Genomic DNA, 21,207 nt, shown 5'->3' on the forward strand with positions numbered 1-21,207 from the left:
GTTAATAACAGATATGATTCAATACAGAGAGGTCTATTAACACATAGTGAGTGAGAAAGGTGACTGGAAAGGAAAAACTCAATGCATCATGGGAATCCCCCGGCAGCCTACATCTATTGCAGCATAACTAAGGGAGGATTCAGGGTCACCTGGTCCAGCCCTAACTATATGCTTTAGCAAAAAGGAAAGTTTTAAGCCTAATCTTAAAAGTAGAGATAGTGTCTGTCTCCCGAATCCAAACTGGAAGCTGGTTCCACAGAAGAGGGGCCTGAAAACTGAAGGCTCTCCCTCCCATTCTACTTTTAAATACTCTAGGAACAACAAGTAGGCCTGCAGAGCGAGAGCGAAGTGCTCTAATAGGGTAATATGGTACTACAAGGTCATTAAGATAAGATGGGGCCTGATTATTTAAGAAAGCACATGCAGACGGGATCCTTGTGGTAAAAAAAAAAAGAACAAAGAAACTGCTCCTGTCACTCATCAGACGCTGAGCTTGTAATTTTAAAAATTATATTTATAATTAGATTATTTTTATTTATACCAGCATACCAGTTGGTGTTGTCACCACTGCACACAGGTTAGCATGATGTCATTCCAGAGGATGATGTTATGCTGTTGGTGAGGCTGTCTTTCCACTGGCCTGTTAATCACTGAACCTTAGATTTTAACCCAGTTTAATGTACAAGGTCAGACACTACACATCAAATTTTTCACTAACTCTCTTTGAAAGTGCCATGAAAAATGTCAAATATCCCCAACAGCAAGAATTAATGTCAGCTGAAGCGCTGAAGAGATCTAGGTTTACAGGAACAGCTATTAACTTTGGCAGCAGTTTGCTGTTTTTCCAGAATCCAAAGCATGTTGTCTTTATGAGTAATGTCGTCTGTAAGTGTGAATAACGCTGTTCATTTAAAAATGGTCCAAAACTAGAAAAAAAAAAGCATTTTACACTTGTTTTCCATCAAGCAGCTAAATCACATGTTTTCTCACATAAATTGACAAAAAGTAACTAAAGACAAATGCAGCAGCAGGAAAACCAAACATGCTTGTCATCTCTCGTCCTTACTCCTGTTTGACGCTCATGTGGGTGGATTTTGAAACCAGATTCTTCCAAGCATCCCTGCAGTATAGTATAGCGACAGTGCAGCGCAGGCTGCTGAAAACAATGAGCCAAATCAATCTCCATAAAGACCGGTGGGCTGTGAAAGCGAGGTGATGCACCTCTATCATGACGCAGATCAAGGAACTCCTCTTGCAAATTAATCTCCTCATTTTTTTTGCAAAGGCGGTTTATGCAGTGACGCATCCTTTCTACGTCACAATGGTTTATAGTGACTGCAGGCACTATCTCACTATGGCACACACATACACATGCACACTAGCACTACTATATTTGTGAGGGTATTATCTGTCATTTAGTCCCCAGATGCAAACGTTACTACGCACATGTTGACACATCCGTCCTTCCTGCCACACAGTAAGGAGCTGCTGGGCCAGCTGCAGTCTCTGACAACATTTAATCTGTTCCCCATGTCGCTCTGGATATCATCCACATGCTCCATTTCCCTGTGAAAATCCAAAGGCATGCGAGTCAGATGATGTGGCATATAAGAATGTAAGTGTGAATGTCTTTGTTAGCCTATTTTAGCTTTTCAGTGTCCTCTCTGCTCTAAAGTTTCTCTGCAGTGTTTACGCTAAAATTGATGGATTGATATCTTTGAAAAGCATTTCCAGCCTTACTCAGTGAGTCTTTCACATATGATTGTTGTCCCTACCTCCTGAACAAGATTCAAAGGAGTGTATTACTGCATATATTTTGTGCTCACCTAAATGTCAGGGTTTGGGTAAAACCAAAAAACCTTTCTTGTCGTCGCTGTAACAATAATAAACATCTAATTCACGTCATAGTTCTCCATGCAGCTTTGAAGGACGTGAAACTGAGCCAAAAGCCTTTAATCTGTTAACGTTGCAGCTGAAAGTATCATTTGGAAATGAAAAGCCAGGAGCATCTTCCTTGGAGGGTTCAACACGGGGTTGCGGTCATGGCCTATTAAGGGCTCTGTTGGCTCTTAGGTGATGGTTTCCTCGTGGCTGCGTGCAGCGGGGCCAGGGGAGGGTCTGTGCTGATGGACGTGGGTTACTGACCTGGTAGCCTGGCTGCCCCTGGCCCCCGTGACGGGCGTGAGGTTCTGGGGGTGCTCCATCTCTGGGCTGGGGCCCTGGCAGGGACTTGGGGCTTGGGTCCCGGTTGGTGTGTTGCCGGGGTTGTGGGCGGGTGGGTGTATGGGGGCCCAGCCCTGGCGCAGGGTTCCGCCGGCTCATCGAGCCACCTGTGGGGCTCTTCAACTGGTGGGGGAGGCTGTTACATCTTGCAGGAGGTCTCCTCTCTTCAGGAACTCACTCTGCAGGAGGGGGAGATATAGGAGAGGTGGAGGAAGATCTCAGCCTATTGTCTGGTGTAGTCTGGAAGATGAGTGGATGACGGGGTTGGTGCAGTTTTCTCTGTGGTGGGGTCGGGTGGGCTGTCCTGGGCTCTGTGGGGCCAGGCGGCGCTGCCGAACTAGGCCCGGTCCAGAGGGGCTTGGGCCCCCCTCTCCCTGGCCGGTTGCAGAGTATGGGGGTGCCTACTGGGGCTGGCCCCAGGGAGGGGTTACTTGCCCCTCCCTTCCTTCCATCCCCATCTCCAGCTGCCTCCCTTTTCCCGCCCCACCACAATCACCCACACATGCAGGGCCTTGGCGTAAAGGTGTGTCACCAGGGTGCAGGGGAAGCATCCCCCCCTCTGTCCACTTCTGGCTGCCTGTGCCTCAATTTTATCCCACAACTTAGACATTCACATTACTCACACTCTCATTACACATACATATAGGATCTTGGGGGTGGGCACGCTACACGGTATCCAAAAGACCATCAGGGTGTACAACTCACCCCTGGCGTCGTTACCCACCTCTCAATTTTAAATACATGTAGACATCGAGGGCTATCAGGAGGGGCTATGCGCTTACTAGCTTCAAGCCCTCCTGGGTTTTAAATGCACCTTAGAACACACATGCATCAACACTACATATGAGCGGGCGGAGGGAGGATTGGAGTCTTCACACACACCCGTTCGCTGCGGCCTGCTGGAGCAGGGGGGCCAGGAGGAGGAGGAGATGGTCGCCTGATCGGGGTCTGGAAAGTGGGGCCTCCCTGCTGCTGCCGAGCCGGGGCAGTCTGCTTCTCTCCACCCCAAGGAAAAGGGTAACACCACCTGGGTCTGGGTGCAGTTCCCCCGCTGTTTTTCTTTCCCTTTCTTGTTCCCCTTTCTTTTCCCCAGTCAAGTCTGTCCCGTATTTAACAAGTGAAAATAAAATAAACAATAAAAGGTGAATCAAATAGACCATTACGGCAAGGCTGGGATGGTCCATTTGGTAAAGTAAATCTGTTGGGCATCTTTCTTTGCCTTTAGACAATAATTCTGATGGCAAAAGAGCCAAACGGGACAGGTGGGGAAAAAAAAACTGTCACATAATCACTGTCACAGTGATTATGATAACTAAAGGTCACTGTCACAAGGAAACACAACTATATTTCTCAATAATTTGCTTGCACAATCAACTGTAATGTGAGAGCAGTTTCAGCTTGAAACCGAGATGCTCTTAGGCTTACCTAAGCCTAGTCAGAGAGTCAGAAAAATCAAATCTAAGAAGCAAACTGGAACACAAAAAATGACTTAACAGTCACACGTGGACATGTGTTTTATCGTCACAGTATTCACATACACCCACGCACTGTGCCCCTTAAGAAATGTCACAGTGAATATAATTATATGTCTCAGATTCTAAATTAAACTAATTAGAATTCACACCTATAGACAAACTAATCAACTCAATAACCACATATTCCAACTGCAATACTAATTAGTAGCATTATGTTTCACTTCATGCGCTGCCACAAATGTAGCTACAATGCTTTGGTCAGTTTGGCAGCCGCTGATTAATGAATGCTATTACATTACATTTAATATCATTTGCAATGCACGTGACAGACAGGATACAGCCAGAATTAAGATTATTGATAAAGTGTCCTGATGTCCTGGAAACCTGGTGTATTGCAAAACATTTTAAACAGTGCCAAGTCAGAAAATTAAAGCATGCCTGTGTATTTACCACGTGTTCTGTTTGGGGCACATTTGGGGCAATGAATGAACAGCAGGTATTACATATAAAGTAAGTTCTGTATTTTCACTTGTGTGCTACATCGCTCAGAACAACAAATTCATTCACTGCTGTGAAAGCCCTGTATAGTTAATCATAATACAGACATACCTTCCATTCAAATAACAGACTGCCTGTTTGCATTTGGAAAAGTAGGCCAACTTCGTGGTGTGGACAGGGAAACTTTTTTCCAGGACTAGAAAAATTGTTAAGGTAATTCAAAATTAAAGGAAAAAGCTGCATGTCACAATAACCCTAAGTAGGCTACTAGACTGTCTGCACCAATACAATCAGCAGGGATCAGACAAGCTCTTATTCTGTGTGATGCTTAGCCCTTGGGGATAACAAGTGCTTACTGTAAAGTTAACATATATCTCCAACTCAGGTTTGAGATTCAGGTTCACAGCAGAAGAATTAATAACAGTGGTGCTTCGGAACCGTGACTAGAGAAAGCAAGTTACTGCTTCACTCAGATATTTTGGATACGCAAAAAAATACTTGGCTCACACACTTTATGGGTTTTTAATGGAATGATGGATGGAGAGGGCAAACCAAGTCATTAACGTTTTGCACATTTTCATGGCCCACGAGTGCAAGTGGCTTTCAGTATTCCAGTTATTGGTGTGAAAGACTTCCCAGATACAGTAGTTACCCTATCTATAAATATATGGCAGGCTAAAGAGACGCATAAACTAGACTCATCCATAGACAGTGTTGGGGAGTAATGGAATACATGTACCGCCGTTACGTATTTAAAATACAAAATATGAGTAACTGTATTCCGTTACAGTTACCGTTTAAAAATGTGGTATTTAGAATACAGTTACTTTGTTGAAATAAATGGATTACAAGGCGGTACTTTCCTGTTTCATATTGTGGACTGTTTGGGTTTTGTTTGACAGCTACGTTCTGTTGTTCCAGGTGGCAGCGTTACGGTTACCATGGTTACAGGGTGACGCTCGCTCTCTCTGTGTGTTTCCTGGGTGAGAGAGGCCTTTTTGTTGTTGTTGTGCTAAGGTAATAGGCAGAATGCTACCGGTATAGCTCTAAAGAATGTAGCATCATAGGCAGTGTAGTCCGTGCTGCAGGGAGAATGGACTGCCATACAGGTAATGTGTCTGTGAGCGAGGGAGGGAGAAAAAGGAAAAGTATGAGTTGTCATCGAGCAAAAACGGGAGCTGGAAGCATGTAAATATAATAATAACCACTGCAGCCAAGAAGAGTGCCTGACAAGCCCAGTTGTAAGTAAGCTATTAAGACTCGACTGTACACCGTGTTCGTGTTTTCCTCCAAAAACAATAAATTCAGTTGGAGCAGCCGTTCAACGCCTCTCTTTGTCTCTCACAAGCAAAGTTGACTCAGACAACAAAGTAAAGCTAGTTTTCGGCTATGAGCCCGACACGGAACTCGCTGTATTAGCCAGAGGTCCCTTTACTACGGTTCGGAGCCGCGGACCTTCAGTAACAGTAATAAATCATTTACTGATGATAAATGATTCCATTTATCTTGTCATACTTATCTTGTCATACTTATCACAAAGCAAGTTTTATATTCAATATAATAATGGAGGAGGGTTAAATTATTTCAAAACTGCACTCGAGTTTAGACCTTGAGCAACAGCGTAGTAGATTCTTGTTGGATTCCCGCAGGTGTCTTGAACGCATCACGATGGGCCGGGCACTGGAGGCTCTCCCTCCTCCCTCGGCTCTTTAGCTGTTTCAGACGCCTTCAATCTCGTTCTGGGCAGCGGCTCGTTTTGTGAGAGGGAGGGGAAATTGCCCGTCTGTCACTGAGAAATCCTGATCGCTACCCTCGGTCTCAGTTAGCGGGGAGTGAGCTGTGATAGAGGCGCGCAGATCTTCAGAAGGGATTAAATTCAACTGAATGAAGCGCACATGAAGTTCTTCGGCAGCGACGTAAGAACCCTTTCTCGTTATTACTAAAGCCGTGTCGATCGTGTTTCTGCCTGTGACCTTTCACGCTCCTGTGCGGTCCTTTATTTGTCCACACAGAAGTGAGGATTAACTGCTCAGTTAACTCGCCCACTTCTGACAGACTGACAGCTTTAACGTTTTTTATTGGCATGTGTTTCCCCCTCCGTCATTTCTGTACCTGCCGCCTGATAATAAATGCCTTTTATTACTTTTCTCTTAGATTGTGATTTCTGGGCATCATCTCTAACTTTTCTGTGAGTTTCTCTTAATTTCTCACTTTTTTTCACTTGAACTTTTTATGATATGCTTGTTCCAGAGCACATTTTTCTGTAAAGTGTCTAAGAATGTTATTAGGAATGGAATAGCCAAACTTTTTAAACTTGTTGTGATGCAGCTTGGCAGAAACTATGTTCCTGCTTTTGTGGCTGCTGATGGGAAGGAGGGGAGGAAACAAGCCCCTGCGCGCCTCTGTGCAAAGCAGCTTCAGTCAGGGTGTGAGTCAGACATGGATGAATAGCTGGCGAGGTGGAGTCCCTGGAGGACACGGATAGGAGTCCTGCAAGTGGAAAATAGTTTCAGATGCTCGTCTTGATCTAAATTGTTTCCAAAGAAAGGAAGGGGGGGGGGGACGACAACAGTGCAGTAGGAAGAAGGGCATGAATAACAGCCCTGAGTTGCTCAGTTCCACCTGCAGATGATGATGATGATGATGATCAGTGAGCATCACTTTATTGATAGCTGAGCTTTTTCTCTGCTGCACATGTTTGGTTGCACGCTGGGCACATTCACGTCTTTTTCCGACGCCGTGGGTATGTATTTATGAACGATTTATGTATCCTGTTTTAAGATGGTGCAACAGCTGATCACATGGAATTCATTACTATAGTTTTTGGAACAATCTTTTTGTGATTTTGATTGGTTCTTGGTGGGCCTGCGTACTTTAACGAATCAGTACACTGTGATATGGTAGAGGAGTTTGTTTACACCGTGACTGCGATCCTATTAACATCTGTGATTAATCTAAAGTCTTTGTAGGAGGTGTTGCAAATCAGCGAGAATCGCGTCAGTGTTAAATTCTTCTGTGACGCAGGTATTAAATGCATGGCAGATTCCTATTTCACTATTTTGTCCATAGAAGTTTCTCAACAGTGTATATGTTAACATCCTGGCTCCAAATTCCACATGCTGTAACATGGGTACATGCAGGGAATCCTTGTTTTCCATCTCACATGCAAATGACTGTGGGTGAGAAATCTGTCTCTACAACATTTAAGCCTTCAAGTGTTTCATGACCCTGCCATGAGCACTGTTTTTATAATAACTGAGATACACTATATGCAATCTTACTCCCACCATAGGTTTCGTGAACTGAGTTACCTTTTTTTCCCGTAAGTTAAGACAATAAAAAATTGCAAAAAAAAAAAAAGGAAATGCACAGCATAAGTTGTTGGATTGGATCAACATTAAAAATTTTGGAGTTTTTTGGGGGAAATTTTAGTTAAATACAGTAATATCATCATAAAGGATTCCTGTTAGGTTAACGTGAAACTGAAACCTTTGTGATGATTCTTTCAGTAATTATACTGAAGTGATAACAATGCTTTGCATAACAGACTTTCCCCAAAGCTGTTCCAAGAATCATATGAAGGTGATGGCAGGTGTATACGTGCCTTTAAATAGATGAGATGCTTCCTCTACTGATGTTTCTGCTTTACATGAATTCACTGAATCCTTTATGGCAGGGGTGTCAAACTCAAATACACAGTGGGCCAAAATTCAAAACTGGAACAAAGTCGCGGGATAACATTAATATTTATTGAAATATATTTATTCCTCCAGATATAAGAATGAATCTTTTCTTATGGACTCAAACACGTTTTGCTGAAAAACTGAATATGGAACAAGCAAAGCTTAATACTAAACAATATATATATTAGCTGTATAATACCAGTAGGCCAGCTCTAATAGTAATTTGGTATGGCTTCGCGGGCCGTGGGCCAGAGTTTGACACCTATGCTTTATGGTCTGTTTCCACCAGATAACAAACCTGTTGGCCAGTTTGCTCTTATTTTCAGTGGATCCTTACAAATTTGGCCACAGATTGGCTTGCTAATGATTGGTGTATTAGAATAGAATTCAACTTTATTGTCATTGCACATGTCACAAGTACAAGGCAACAAAATGCAGTTTGCATCCATCCAGAAGTGCTGGATGTATTGTACAGAAGTGCTTTAAGTATTACACTCAGACCAAACGCACAGTGCCTGCTGTGCATCTGTGGTGTTGTTTTTCACCAGGGCGCTGTGTGTCTGGGGTTAGTGTATCACTGAATTAAAAGATTGTATTCATTTACTGCCTCGCTGCTCTTGTTTGGCACCGAAACAAGCAGAAGTGGAAAGCTTCATGATGATGGTCGATGGAAAAAAATAAACAGAAAACATCTGAATTTGATTATATTTCTGTTAGAGAGAAAAGAAAAGGAAGCAAATTGCCTATTTTTATCTAACATCTATATTCATGACGTCTAGTGAACAGTTACATGGGCAAAATACAGAAAAGATCTCCCTGCAATATTCATTCGATCTGCCTGGTGTGTTTCATGAATGAAAAGCAGTTGAGTGTGAGGCGGGAGAGAGGGAGGTGCTCATATCAGCGAGCGACCTTTTTTTTTTTTTAATAGAAAAATTGCATTTATAATCTCCTTGGCTCTGCCTTTTGCAAAGACTTTTAATTGTCACTTTTTATTCAGGTCACAATAAAGTCCTGACCCACAGTCCTTTTGGAGATCCAAGCACCTTAAACAGCTGTGTCTCTTTTTTCTGTCCTCAGTGAGATTCACCACAGCCAAAGCCTATGTGGTCCATGCTCTCGCGATGACCACTACAATGTAAGTATTACTGTCTGTTCTCTAATCTTCTGCTCGTGGGGTGTTGAAAAGAGCTCGCTGCAGATGCAGAAGTAGCAACGCTAGTTTTTGATTTTGTATCCACAAACTTGTAGTCTGACGATCCGGGGGCCAGAATTTGGCCACTGGACAGCTTTGAAAAAATGTGAAGAAGAGAAAGAATTTTGGACAGTTTTATAATTTTTATTGCTTTTCCTACTAATAAAAAATGACTCCCATGAACATTCATATTACACCAAAGTAATTAAGTAATAGAAAACAATTAAATGACATAAAACTTCTACTGTGGAAGATTTCAGCTTTATTCAGTGGGTCCAAAGTGGAGAAAAAAGCTACCAGAACATTTCTGTAATTTTACACATTTATTTCTTACAATTTAAGTCCAAAGATCAATACTGATAGATTAACTACAGTATGTAGAAAAACAGAGAAATCCTCTTATAATTGTATTAAAAAAGCCTTCTAAGATCTTTGAAGGATTAAATGTGCTGTTAAACTTCTTTTCTCTGACAGAAATTTGAGTTTCACTGGTCCTGCCCTTGGAGATTGCACTCAAATGAGTCAGAGATCCCTTTTTGCACAGTAAAAAAGTTCGTACCTCACAGACAGACATGAACATTGGCTTATTTAATTTAATTATGTGTTTATTTGCCTTCTGAAAGTTTTGTGAGATGAACACTTTAGAAACTGTACGAGTTTTTCAGAGACTCCATGAGAAAATGTCTTGTTGGAGCAGCTCATGGTTACATATGTTGCAACTTGGAGCAAGTTAAAGTAAATGTGAGCTACCTTCAACCTGTCCTCAGGCATCAACCTCTTGACACTTAAATGGTATTAAGTGGTTGTGAACTGTCATCGTCTTGTGTTGTAACAGCACAGGTTTTTATGTCAGATGATTACGTCTGCAGAGAACTCGGTCCAGTTCTTCCAGTGCTCTTCCCGCAGAAAACTGGAATGCATTCCTTCTACTCCCACTGCTTTCCAATATCTGTTTTTGAAAAACCTTTTTACATTGAGTAATAGTAATCAATCAGTGACTCATAAAACACTGAGTTTTGCACAACCTTACTTTGTTTTCCTGCTAAATGAAAATCTATCCTTCAGCATTTTCAGAAGAAACTGAAGACAGTTTAGATATGCAAATACACCAACTGACCTAAGAATGTCTAGAAATGCTATTAAAACAGCTTGAGTATTTTCCCAGGAACATCTCATCTGTTGTTTCCCTTGATAGCTAATTAAAATTCGAATATAAATTATTAATACTAAATATTGAAACTTGTTAGGGTCCATCTGTGCCTGTTTTGTTCATGCCTTGCATTTTTGCTTTTTGTATGTTCAGTGTTCCATCAGTCTTCTTTTTTCTCTTCTTCACTCCATCTTCCTATTTCTTATTCCTGCTTTGTTTCCCTACAGGGTTCAGTCTGTAATGCTGGCAGGCCTTGTGTCTGTGTTCCTGGTCTCCTACGGTGAGTTCCACCTCCAGCACCTCCAGCTTAACCTCTTCTAGCCTGCAAAGAGTTTTTCTCCTTTAAATAAACAGTGCTTCTCACGTGTGGTGTGCGTAGAACAGAAAAAGTTTCCTTTTTTTAGTTTACTGAAAGATTAATTTAAGAAAGTGTTTATTTTAGGGAAATGATATGCTCCAAACACTTCAAAGACACACACGTCACCACGTGTCTTTTATCAATCTCGCACACTAAATTTGTACACCACCCGTGGATGTGTTTCAACTTAAGATGCACATCCACATCAGTAAGAGATTGATTTAACGCCATCTTCTCTCATTACGAATGTGAGGCAATGTGGTTGGTTGGTTGGTTGCAGCTAATAGACTTACATTAGCTTATGTTAGGTAACTAGTGACAGAATCGATAAAACAGATGAAAATAAGGACACTAAAATAAAAAATCAGTCTGAGGGGATAACATTTGGGCTGCAACAATGAGTTTTATGTTAAGAAACGGAGGATATACTGTCCACTTCACTATCTGTCTCTTTAGCAATAAGTGGCTATCTGTTGCAGTGTTGCCAGCTTAGCGACTTTGTCGCTATATTTAGCGAGTTTTCAGACCCCCTTAGCGACTTTTTTTCTAAAAAGCGACTAGCGACAAATCTGACGACTTTTTCTGGTGTTATTGGAGACTTATTTATGACGACTTTTTGACGTGAAAGTGCGGGTTGCTCTTAAGACACCTATGCGTCCAAACTGCAAATGAAACGAGCACGAGCAAAGCCGCCGCTCCCGCACTAACTGTAACGCAGTCAATTCTTCTTTTACTGTTATGCTGTTTTGCAGATCGGTTTAAAACTACATATAAACACACACACAAAGTAACTCTACCAGAGTGCCTATTTCGGGTCACTTTTGCCGGTCCAAGCCCGGATAAAGGAGCACGGTAGGAATTGTGACATTAAAAAACAATAATTGCTAAAAGAAGTTTAATTTGTAGTTCTAAATAAATTCTAAATGCATTTAAGACATGCTTTACTCACTTTATGTCTCGTTCCACGTTGTTATTTCTCTCTTCAACAAGGTAGGTTACAGTTACATTAGCATGACCAATTATGCAAATTAGGCGATGACATCATTTAGCGACTTATAGCAACTTTTAGGACAGCCAATAGCGATTTTCCTTACTGAGGAGTTGGCAACACTGATCTGTTGTTTGGCTAGCTACACTCAGACGGGAAAATCCACCTGTTAGCCGTAATGTTTGTCAGTTTTTGAGAGCAGGGCTCAATGGTGTAAATTAGCCTTTATATATGTAGCATTTCATGTCCTCTTTAAATCTAAATGTAATTAATTTTCTGTAGAGACATAATGTCTGGGATGCTCACATGAATGGCAGAGTTGGTTATATAGCCTCTTACACAGAGGTCCAATTTTATCTTTATGTAATCTGTAATGATTCCAATTATAGACAAGACTACAATGTGCTTACTTAATACACACAGTTACCAATGTCTCCATTGGTTTTATGTGGTTTCAGACACAGACATTGAAACGTTTCATCCGACATCCTTATTAATGCTATATACGGTTCAAGATGCTAAAAAGTAAAACTGAAAAAAACATGCTAAATATGTTAGCTTTAGCGGCTTGTTAGTGCTTTGATTATCCTAAAACTTCCCTTGACCTCTCTCTTTTTTGTTTAGATAAGTCTTATATATGCTAGTTTAGCTTCTGTAAATTGCTAGCCTACAGAGGGAATACTGTTCATAAAAACTGCATGCATCAAATTAATACGTGTGAAGAATGGCTAAGCAAGAAGTGTGGAAGAATTATTTATGTATACAGTGCTTTTCATATACACGAGTACAAGTAGCACACAAATCAAAAGAAATAAAATCTGTCGCTCATATTTATCAGTAAACAGAATTGTCTTTAGCAGACTTACTTGAGTCTTATCTGAGGCGCTATTATTTTTAATTATTGCTCGTAATTTCTGCTTATGTCAGTTTTGAGTAAATCCTTATTTATCGCATTACGCTTACTCTTTCTTTCTAAGAAAGGCTTCTTGCTTCTCTCTCCTTTTGCCTTTGTCCCTGAGACACAAACACAGACTGTCATCACATTCAGCAGATGTTCAGCATCCAACTTCCATGGAAGAGCCGTTGCTATTGCACAACATTTTAGGGAACAGAAACAGTCAAAAGAAGCAAATGTTCCAGATAGCTTTGACCTTAAGTAAGCTGTCACTTTAATGAGATATAAAATAAAACATATTTTGCCTTTGAATTTAAAAAAAAAAGTAAAAATTGTAATACACAGTAAAGCTCTTGTTAAAAATCTACTCGTGTGTCATCCCCACTTAATTTTATTGCCTCCCTGTGAGCAGGTGCTCAGAGTTTGAAGCCCGAGGATGGAGCCTCTCTGCGTTCAGGTGCCGTGGACCTCCCGTGGCAAGATGAGCTGTGCTGTGAGTCACCTTCAGCCCACCTTGGTGTGGAGGGAGGCAGCGCAAATTCACCAGAAGCAAACCTCTCCCAATCAAATCTCCCACACAGTCCCGGCTGCACTTTTAAGAGCTCGAGAATTGATTCACATCATCCCCGATCCTCTGGCGGTAAGAGTTTAGCGCCAACATGTTTCATAACACATACATCAGGCCTTAATACAAAGTGTCTGTCAGTGTTGTGTGTAGATACTCATCTGTGTGATCACTGAATCACGGCCAGGTCCAAACGGGTCTGCTCAAAACGTGAATGAGATCATTCTGTACGTTGACATACTGAAATCTAAATTATGGTCGTCAGGTTTTTGCAAAACCTCTAAAAAGTGTATTTTTTTTAAATTTTGTATAGATGCAGAAATTAACATCTGATGAAAAACTATTGTGTACTTATGTTGCTCCCACTTGGCTGATGAGTCAGTGTTCATAAGGTTTATCTCACTAGGATTTTGTGTGTTTTTATTCTTTTTTTTTTGCAAGGAGAAAAAATACTCAGCACATAGGAGTCATAATTATAAAATCCCCTCTCTGTGTTGTATGGATCTGAAAGTACACGGGGAATGGTGCAGAGAATTTGTTTATTTGCGCTGAGGTGCTGTGTTGTGTAAGTGCTTCCAGCTTTATGTGAATTTTAAATCTCCAGATTCTTTATGATGCCTAACAATCAGGAGTGATTCACCTTCTGTAAAACACAGGAGCTAGACGAGATCAGGTAGGTGGTTTGATCCCTGGCACCTGTCAAAGTGTCCTTGGGCAGGATATACACTCCCAAAACGAACCCTTATTTACACTGGTAAAAAAAACAGAAAAACAACTGTGTATGATAAGAAGAGCGTGTTGTTTTAATGGATTGATGTAGCATGAAGTGCAATGTAGGTGTCGAAAATTAAGAATTGGGTGCATTTTATTTACAGACACAAACAGCACGCACTTATGCTTCTTTCATTCATGTTTTTCCACTGCTTTCAGCAGCCAGACGTTTCCCACAATGATGGAAAACTGATAAAACCGATCATTTGCCTATATATGTAAAGCATGTACGTGCAGTAAATAGATTTGATGTTCTGTTCTATTTCTGATTGTGACATAAAAGCTAACTGTATTTCAGAACTTTTACTTGAGCAAAGAGCCCAAGGTTGTTCATGCAGCGAAGGATTTCAGTGCTAGAGAGGGTTTGTTCCTTTTGACCAGGCTGGAGGAAGCCTCTCCCCAGACTGCCACTCAGTCTCAAGCTTCTTCTAAGAATATTAAACCAGGCTGTTTTCTTAGAAGCCTTCATTTGGAGGTCTGCCAACAGTCTCCTAACATGCAAATGTAATTTCTTTTCAGGCACCTGTTTGGACGTCCTCTGCAGAATTGATGGAAACTGGCGAAATTTAATCTGCGATCTTCGGTCTCGTGGTCAGCCGTCCGACAGTCTTATGGCAGTCAGCTTACGGCGGCAGTTGTGAGTGTGAAGCGGCTCTCGTTAATGGCTTCATGTGCGTTTTGCCTGTTGAGAGTGTGTGAATGAGTGATTGTGTGTGCCTTTGTGTGTTTTAGTCTGATTGGCGATGTCTCAACTGCTCACTGGGGGGTTAAGTGTTTATCTCACTGGCTCCAGGCTTGTACTGTGGTAGGCTAATGCAATTAGGTTAGCACTGACCTAACAAGCACTTGAGAATTTTACTCAATGGTTTCCCCCTCAAGTCTGATTTATTAGCTGTTTTGAGATTTTTTGAGCACTTAAAGTACTTTTTCTCCAAGTCAACAAAGATATAAGAAAATGTAACAAAAGATATAACACAACAGTGAATTGAATAGTGAAATGTCACTAAAATGCACCAAACTGAAACATGATAATCTATACCAAGAAATGCCAGAACCTTCTGACTGAACTGTTTTACCGTCTGTTTACAGATTTCAGCAAGATGGTGACTATCCCGCATCTGAAAATCCCGTTGTTTGTGAGGCGCAGGATTCCTTCATGTGCTCACTCACTCTTGACCCAACAACAAGCTTTGTCGCCATGGTAACTGTCAGCATTTCTGATGCCGTGGCTCCACCAGTTCTGCTCAGAGTTCCTGCCCGACCTGGTGAGAAAGGCATGATTCATAGCGGGGAGTCATTAAAGTAATAATTAAAGTAATAATAGTAATAGTAATAATTTTAGCTAATAAGTTTACCTTGTAAGATGGTGACATTCAGGTATTTGGTCATTTTTCTGGTGTTTTATATGTGTGACCACACTGTTTTAAGTGTATTACGATTACCAATCAAAGAAGCAAGTTCCCAAACAGTCTTCTTTTTTTCCCACACATGAAAGGTCCTAAGAATACATTTAGTCTATGTCTACATGATGGACAGATAAGGAGAAAGACCTTTCTATAGCTGCACCGTGACCGGAATACAGCTAAAAGCGTGTGTGTGCAGCCGTGAGATCTCCGCAGTAACAGACAAGCACTTTGCATGCTGAGTTTGTTCAACCAGACCGCTTAGATGAAACAGCACGGAGCAGAAAAGAAACCGAGTAGTAACAGTCAGGCTTTTGCTGTCTTTTCACTGCACCGCTGCAGTCTTATCCCTTTGGTTCATTTAATTGAACTTCAGTGATCTTGAAACCAAACTTGTATTATTCATGTCTTGTACAAATAGAGCCCCCTTAATGAGGTGTCGATTTTACATTTTCTCAGCCAAAACTCTAGGTTTGAGGCTCTCCATTCGGCGTATATGTATTTACAATGTGTTATATATTGTTTGCATCATGTAAATGGCTAAAGTGGCTGTTGCCTTTTTGTGTTTTCTCTGTATTCTTGGAAAAAGAAAACACTTTGTGGATTCAGTTTATTCAGACTCAACTGAGTTATAAGAAGCACCAGGAACTGGCACTCGAGGCTATTTCCTGTTACCTGCACTGTGTGAACTGTCATTAAGCAATGGTGCTGCAGTTGTTGTCATATTAGGGAGGGCGTAACTGTTTCCTGATCTTGATTTAGGTACATGTGCAAATTAGACTTTGTGATGAGGAGTAGAAGCACTTCATGTTCCTAATGGCGGAGTAGTGTGGGAGCAGAACGATTTGGCTGTTACTCATAATGTTTATTGATCTCTTCTCGCCCCGTGGGCATTTTTGTGGTTTTATGAGACTTAATTATCTCAGGTTGTTTGTGTCATAGTTGAACATGTGAAACGGGGCTTTGTTATCAGGCCTGCTCCACCTGTCTGATGTTTGTCTGGGTCCACGCCGCTGAGAAACCCGCCTGAAACAAGCAGCTTTTTGTACAGTAGTGTACGTTATGTGATTTATAGATTATTAGCAGCATGCTTTGATGACATTTTACTGTTAGACTAAAGTGTAAAGTGAACTTGCCTTTTATGCCTGGTTGAGAAAGTAAATTGCATTCAGCTTCATTTATTTAATTTTAATAATTCAGAATTGGAGCCATCATTAGATTTGCATGGCTCTAGTGGCATACTGTCAGAGTGACAGTAAATAACAAACAGTACCAGAAGGAGGCTTTTGGCCTTGTTTTCTTTTTATGGGCCATGAGCTAAATCGGGTTGTCTGGTGATGACCTGTGATGATGCACTCTGACAGCACTGCAGAGTAGTTTTATGAATGTGGGTAATTTGTCAGATGTGCTGTATATTGATGGTGTTGTGAAGCTCACGTTGCTGTAATCTTTTTCTCCAGAGAAACCGAGTCCTCCAGGCAACCTGTCACACACTCAGACCATCGAGGGAGAGCTGATCGTGCTCTGGGATGACCCGGCCGACTTTGACGCTGGTCCACTGAGATATGAAGTCCGATACTCCTCTGGCACCACTCACCCGGCCTCGCAGGTAAATACTAACTATTTATACTTAGAAGATTATATAAGAGGTGGAGAGTTCTACTAAGAATTTGCCGTCAATTAACAGGATTTCCTGTTTTTTTTTCTTCATACCTTTGCATGTAAAATGTCAGCTAATATTTGAAGCCTGGTTGTTCACCACAAGTCCCCCAGGTTAATCTACTGAGTGTTTGGATCATATTGGCTTTAAAATAATTTCTTGATTCATAGTGATTGTTATAAATCACATATAAATGGTAAAAATAAAATGGCCTGTATTTGTATAGCGCTTTTCTAGTCCCTAAGGACCCCAAAGCGCTTTACACAACCTGTCATCCACACATTCACACACTGGTGATGGCAAGCTACATTGTAGCCACAGCCACCCTGGGGCGCACTGACAGAGGCGAGGCTGCCGGACACTGGCGCCACCGGGCCCTCTGACCACCACCAGTAGGCAACGGGTGAAGTGTCTTGCCCAAGGACACAACGACCGAGACTGTCCAAGCTGGGGCTCAAACCAGAAACCTTCCGATTACAAGGCGAACTCCCAACTCTTGAGCCACGGTCATGTAATGACTTTCCCTCTCTGCTTTGGGCACTCTGCCAAGCTAAGATTTCACAATCTGCTTGAGTAACATCAGTGTACTCTTAGGCATGTTTTTTTTTCCCTGCTTCATTTCACAATTAAAATAGATTCTTCATCAAATGCATCATGCTTCTTAACGATAATAATCAGCTGCTGCATGTAGAAACAGTCCAGTTCCAGTTCCAGTTCCAGTTAAGAGGACTCTAAACAAAAGCAGCAGCCATGCTGTGACGATGGATTTGACTTAGTCATCACTCCGAGTGGACAACACCCAGCAGTCTGTGGGTACATGTGTGCATGTTCTTCAGTATTCCTTATCTGTCTCCAGGTGGTGTCTGCGCCTGGAGAGCCCAGAGTGTCTTTGGATCTGAAGCCCAAACTAAACTACACCGTTCAGGTCCGCTGCTCCGGCCCGGAAGAGCCTCCACTGTGGAGTGAATGGAGTGAACCTCACCACATCCGCCTGGATAGTAAGAGCTGCTTCCTCACAGCAGAACCTTAGGAGATGATCCATGGGACCAGCTTCTTATCTCTCTAGAATTGTTTGAAAATCACATATAGCCACTCTATTCATCAGTTGATCCGGTACTCCATCTCATATAAGAACATATAAGAAGGAAGTGTAAGAAGTTAGTAAGTAAGATTTATCAGGGAGTAAAGGATAATATAAGTATAAAATTATCTTTTTTTGCAGTGAGCCTAACATTTTAAACCTGTCCTGGTGTCTGTGGGTCAACTCACATTTCTCTGAGAGGCTCATTCAGATAGGGTCAAGCACTGAGCGCAATTATGTCCAATCCAAGGTCATTAGACTGAGTCACTGAAAAACTCATATGAGTGTTTCATCAGAGGTCATTCTCCAGGTTAATGATCAGCATTAAGAGCTCATAAAAGGGATTATTTACTGTATAGTATTTTTATTTGATCACCTGTAACAAAAACAAGAAAAACTAAAAATTAAGTTTTAATTTATTAGTAACAAACTGAACATATCAGATATCCTAATCAAATAAAATTAATAGTGCACTTTACAGTTTTTGGACAGCAACAATAATTATATTTCAACATAAAAAATATTGATTTAGGTAAATACAAGTGCTGTTAACACGGGATTGCTTTGGTAAAAACACTGAGTGTTGGTCTAATAAATCTGTCAAGCACTGTCTGTATTAGTGCATGCAAAACATTTTTTTAAGTTATTCAACTCAAATCACAACAACAGTTGCATCAAGGTGCTGTATGTTGTAGGTAAAGACTCTACAGTAATATGAATTATGAAACTGAAAGTTGAAAAACAAGAGCAAGAACTGAGACATAACAATTGTTTGCATGAACTAAAATCAGAAACCTTGTTCATGTCAGCTGATCAGTGACTCATACTAAGCTTGGGCTAATTGATTCCAAAAGCTTTACACAGCACAAGTGACGGCGTCTTGTTGTATTGTCACAGCAGACATATTTGTGATGTTTTTCCTAGATAATAGATTCTGTTACCCAAAGACTGCCCGTGTACTGTGTGTCAGTGGCACAGTAGTGTGTGTCATGGGGTTAAAAGTTTGTGAGACTCAGCAGCTCTGAGTAATCCCGCTAAAACGAACCACACAGTCGTCCTTGTAAAACAGCAGTAAGTGAGATGATGTGAGGTGTCTTGGCATGAAGGGTGACTCAGAAACTTCTGGCTAAAACGATGCCAGAACAGAAAACACGCCGCAGACGTTCTGCTGAAGCATTCACAAAAGTTACGTTTTGAGTGAGTCAGTGCTCCTCACAGAAGTTTCAGGTGGCTGTGTGACAGGATAACTCCCTGCTCGTTCTTTTAATGGCAAACTTTGACAAAGTTTTCATAATTCCATAGAAAGGTTTGTCTTTTTTTCTTTTGTAAAGGCCTACGTGGCAACTGTGGGTGAATGAGAATGAGTCATGTGTTTGATTTGTTTGAGTCTTTGTTTTTGTCATCTGAGTGACATCCATTTGGCTTTGTGTCTTTTGTAAAAGGCTTTTCAAAGTATAAAAAGTTAAAAACGAGATTTCTTCTTTGAGGCAGTAAACGTAACATAAAATGACGTTTTGGTTTTTTTTTTCTTTCCTGCGTGCAGCGGTGAGCTACATCCCCAAGAAAGTGGTGGCTAGACCCGGGGAGAACGTAACAGTATACTGTGTATTCAACGACCACAGAATGAATGCCAGCATGGCCGTGTGGAAGCTCAACTTCCAACCGCTGCCTCCACCCACCCTGTACCACCCAGTCAACCAGTGGGTAAGAAGTACAAAAAAACCCTCTCCCTGCAGAGGTTTTTGTGATGCTCGGAACATTTCTATGGACCTATTTTTAAAGGCGTACAGCCTTCAGTACAGTAAATATTTTTGTTGACCCAAACCAGGTGAGCAAGATCACATTGCATCCTTCAGAGAATCAAATGTATGACCTCCTGAGGTGTACCGAAGAGTGGAGCATCCCTTACAGCCAGATCTTTGTGGAAGGTGAGCTTTGTTGGACCAGTAAAAACAAGTCTAAGTGTTATCCAACGTATTTCTCTTCGCTATTTTTATAGCGAAAGTCAGTTTCTGATGTTTTAAAGTTGCTTGAAATCCATGTCCCTTCAGTGTTCATTTGACAAAGACAGGAAGCAGAGCGGCGACATGTGAAAGCACAACAGCGTGAACCAGAATAACCTCAGTGTGCAGGGGCTAGCTCAGGTGATGTGTTTGTGACTGTCACCCAAATTAAATTTGTTTTTCTTTGTGTGTTTCAGGAGCTGACATTGATATAAAGTGTGTAACCAACGGGGACATTGACGCCATGGACTGCAGTTGGACTCACAAACAGCCGGATAAGCTCAGATTTCAATCCAAGTAAAACACCTTTTCCAATCCAGTTGATATTTCTGGAGTGTTTATGTTTCTTAAAAGATGTTGCATTGTTCACAAAAAGGTTTGTGTGATGAAAAGCTGGAAGTTACTATACACACACACACACACACACACACACACACACACACACACACACACACACACACAGTGTACCAGGACACCAGGTTCACTGAACACACCCTCGACCTGTGTGTTTAGCACTAGAGAAGCAATATCAGGAAGTTTATTTCAACAGTGTGTGAGTCGTTAGTATTATACAATACAATAGACTACAATAGTAAGTCTCTTCTCTTTAAAACCAGTGTGGCCTGACACGATTATGCAAGCTCGTTGTTACTGACTGATGTACTGCAGATGTAAGTTTAAAGATGACGAGAACATCTTATTTCATATTTCAGATCAGATAGTTGAAGTCTGAGCAAAACAATTCTAGTTGTCACCAGTTCTTTAGTCTTGGTAAAATTGTGTTTAATATTTTAATCTTTTTTTTTTTCCTTGAAGTAACAAATCTATGACATCACATTGGTGCATTACTGGTCCTGGAGAGACATTCGTTATGATGTGCAAGAACAGTAGAAGCACAGGCAAATCAGCTCATGTGGAGACAAAAAAAGAACACGACTTCATCTGTTTCTTTTTGTTTTTAATGTCAGGTGGGCTGACCTGCCATGTGACGAGATGGAGGAGAGGGAGAGAGCGGGTGAGAATCTGGGGGAGATGAGTCCTGCCTGCATGGAGGGCAGGCAGAAAACCTGCACCATCCACCCTCTGAGGATGAACTGCTATAAACTCTGGCTGGAGTTGCCATCGCAACTGGGTCCCATCAGGTCCAAACCGGTCTACCTGTCACCTGTAGATCACGGTGAGAAAGAAGGATTCATTTTAATTAAAGAGCTCCAGGCTTATTAGATGTTCTTCAGCAGCACCGTTACTCCAGGTTTACC

General features: G+C 41.4%; 1 protein-coding gene across 4 annotated transcripts in view; it reads left to right on the top strand.

The window, feature by feature from the left end:
• lepr (leptin receptor) overlaps positions 1–21,207 on the top strand; it is a 44,253-nt gene that overhangs the window by 12,445 nt on the left and 10,601 nt on the right. Inside the window, exons 1-12 of one of the 4 annotated variants that reach the window (XM_087830290.1) lie at positions 5,161–5,179; positions 8,960–9,017; positions 10,452–10,504; positions 12,878–13,105; positions 14,321–14,438; positions 14,891–15,066; positions 16,665–16,813; positions 17,721–17,862; positions 19,489–19,649; positions 19,774–19,873; positions 20,146–20,245; positions 20,917–21,125. In XM_087830290.1, coding sequence (XP_087686416.1) covers positions 9,004–9,017; positions 10,452–10,504; positions 12,878–13,105; positions 14,321–14,438; positions 14,891–15,066; positions 16,665–16,813; positions 17,721–17,862; positions 19,489–19,649; positions 19,774–19,873; positions 20,146–20,245; positions 20,917–21,125 — 1,450 coding nt within the window. In that variant the 5' untranslated portion in view covers positions 5,161–5,179; positions 8,960–9,003. Of the gene's footprint in view, positions 1–5,160; positions 5,180–5,266; positions 5,306–5,940; positions 6,113–8,959; positions 9,018–10,451; positions 10,505–12,877; positions 13,106–14,320; positions 14,439–14,890; positions 15,067–16,664; positions 16,814–17,720; positions 17,863–19,488; positions 19,650–19,773; positions 19,874–20,145; positions 20,246–20,916; positions 21,126–21,207 lie in introns of those variants that run through there. The other 3 variants (XM_006808142.2, XM_006808143.3, XM_035915494.2) reach the window with 3 other exon arrangements.

This window comes from Neolamprologus brichardi, chromosome 17, assembly GCF_056152115.1.
Source record: "Neolamprologus brichardi isolate AB-2024 chromosome 17, ASM5615211v1, whole genome shotgun sequence".
Classification (NCBI taxonomy): Eukaryota; Metazoa; Chordata; class Actinopteri; order Cichliformes; family Cichlidae; genus Neolamprologus; species Neolamprologus brichardi.